At 56.9% G+C, this 2,394-nt stretch overlaps 1 protein-coding gene across 1 annotated transcript; it reads right to left on the reverse strand.

The window, feature by feature from the left end:
* Positions 1-735: 735 nt before the first annotated feature.
* On the reverse strand, positions 736-2,059 carry LOC123091158 (dof zinc finger protein 1-like). Its single transcript, XM_044512572.1, has one exon. The coding sequence runs from the start codon at positions 1,752-1,754 to the stop codon at positions 960-962; it is 795 nt and encodes a 264-aa protein (XP_044368507.1). The 5' UTR covers positions 1,755-2,059; the 3' UTR covers positions 736-959.
* Positions 2,060-2,394: the final 335 nt, after the last annotated feature.

The raw sequence follows: 2,394 nt of genomic DNA on the forward strand, positions 1-2,394 counted from the left end.
TTTCCCCCTAAGATAGATTTCCCACAATCTTCGGCGAGGTTTCTTCTCCGTCGGCGTGACCAAAGTAAAATGACTAACGCATGAAAAAGTTTCGGCACTCGAGAAATAGCAAAAGCGTTTTTAATTTTTGCAAGGGTGTACTGGAGCAGACCCCGATCAAGGAATACTGACACTGTTATATTTCTTACTAGTGGCAGATCCAATAACTTTTTTGTAGTCCTAGCCGCAAAACCACAAGCCAAAGTGCATAGATTGTCATTTTTTCATCGAGAACATCGTGGGATTTCACCGACGACGGAAGGAAGCTTCTCTCTTCATGAAGAGGTTGCTGTGTAAGAAGTCGATGTGGAAGAAATCGACTCAATCGTAGGTGTTTTTCTTATCTTGTTATGATTTGATCGTGATCATGTTTGTTTTGTAATCTGCTTAGATTAACAAAAATGATTGTGTGCATAACAATGATGCAGAAGCCTATTTCTTTCAAAAAATAGCCATTACCTTGAGTGACTGGGGAGGGGGCATGAAATTGCTTGAAAAATGCCAAATTACCGCACATATAGTAGAGCGAAATATACCGTCGCTGACTTCGCACGGTCCAAAGTCTTTACATTTACTTCCTACGTTCCAAAATAGATGATCTAATTTTATACTAACTTTAGTACAAAGTTGATGTAAAGTTGGGTCATCTATTTTGGAACGGAGGAAGTAGTATATTACTGTACTATATTAAGCAAGTACTACGAGAGGAATACTGGCACCGTTATACAAACATGTACTCCGGACTTATATTACTTATATATAGTGGCAGATCGAAGAACTATTTTGCAGCAAAACCACAAGCCAAAGTGCACAGATTGTCATTTTCTTCCGTCCGGAACATCGTAGGATTTGGCCGATCTACTGGTAAGGCTGCAGCTAGACGAACGGCGGAACCTCCCGCCCTGAAGCTCACGTCGTACTTAGAAAGTCCCGTCGAAACCGGGCATGTCATCCTGCAGCTGCCATCCGCTCCAGTACTGCGCACCTGTGCCGCAGTTGGCATCTGCCGCCGGAGCCGTCCCTCCGGCCGCGCCAACATCGCTGGCGCCCTGCGGTGCTGCTGCGGCACCGGTCATTTGCTGCCATGCGCTCAGGTCGATGCCGTAGCCGCCGCCCCCGCCGACGGCCGTGAAGCTCCCCGACTGGGACAGCATCTGCCTCAGGATGTCGGCCGGGATGAACGCGTCGACGGCGCCGGCCGGTCCGCCTGCACCGCTGCCCTGGGTAGCCGCCGTCGCCGCCGCAGTAGACACCTCCGTGGTGACGACGGTGGAGGGGGCCTTAGCGCCGCCCTTGCCACCGCCGTTACGCCTGTTCTTGCGGCCGCCACCGACGGGCACGTCGCGGAGCGTGCCGCCCTCGGTCCAGTGCCGGCGGCACGCCCGGCAGAAGTAGCGCGGCTGCTTGCGGCTGTAGTTGTTGTAGTAGCAGAACTTGGTGTTGGCCGACCTGCACCGGGGGCACTGCCGCGGCGGCGGGCGCGGCAGCGGCGGGTGGCCCGCGTGCCTGCCCCCCTGCCTCACCTCCACCGCCCCGACGCCGCCCGCCGCGCCGACGCCGTCGCCACAGTATAATCCCCCGGCCTGCTGCGCCAGAGCGCCGCATGAGAAGCCCTGCGCCACGACGGAGGAAGGCGGCGGCTGCCTAGGGATCAGGTAAGAGAGGGGCGACGAAGCGGAAGAGGAAGAAGAGCCGGGCAGAAAGGGCGACGCCATGGCTGGCCGGTCCGCGCGGCGAGGGCCAGGGCAGCAGCCTGCTGGCGCTGGCGGCGGCGAGGCGGGCGCGCTTGCTGCTGCGCGGGGAGGAAGACGACGATGACCAAGACCAAGTGGAAGAAGAGGAGTTCCACGGTGAAGCTCTGTGCATGTCGCTCGGACCGGCCGGTCTGCCGCCGCAGCTGCCCTCCCCCTGCCTCGGTGCGATCTCCTTGCTTCAGCTGTGACTGTGAGAGGTAGTGCTAGCTAGTGAGACGGTGGTGGCTCTATCCGGGAAGCTAAGGTGAATCGGAGGCGTCTCGTGGTCGTGTCTGCGTTGGTTATATAGGGAGCGGGCGCGCGCGCGCGCAAGCTTCGATTAGTTAGGCTTAGGCGAGGGGTGGAGGGAGGGAGGCGGCTTGGTTGCTTAAGGGTTAAGACCATAGTGGAGGGGACGGAGATCTGCGCGCGCAACGGGAAAGCTTTGCACCAAGCAAACGTGTACGTGGAACGACGATCTGACGGTGGGTGGGTGGGGGCCCTAGTCGCGCGCGCTTTTGCCGAGTACAGTCAGGGCCAGGTGTTCGTGGCAAGAGAGAGACACAGCTCGTGTGTCACCTGCTCGCTTTTCTAATGCCCTAAAACCATTCGTAGCAAGCGC

The sequence above is a fragment of the Triticum aestivum genome, chromosome 1B (genome assembly GCF_018294505.1).
Source record: "Triticum aestivum cultivar Chinese Spring chromosome 1B, IWGSC CS RefSeq v2.1, whole genome shotgun sequence".
Classification (NCBI taxonomy): domain Eukaryota; kingdom Viridiplantae; phylum Streptophyta; class Magnoliopsida; order Poales; family Poaceae; genus Triticum; species Triticum aestivum.

Excerpts from the sequence above, each read along its gene's own strand:
- LOC123091158 (XM_044512572.1), bottom strand. The coding sequence starts at position 1,754 with ATGGCGTCGCCCTTTCTGCCCGGCTCTTCTTCCTCTTCCGCTTCGTCG.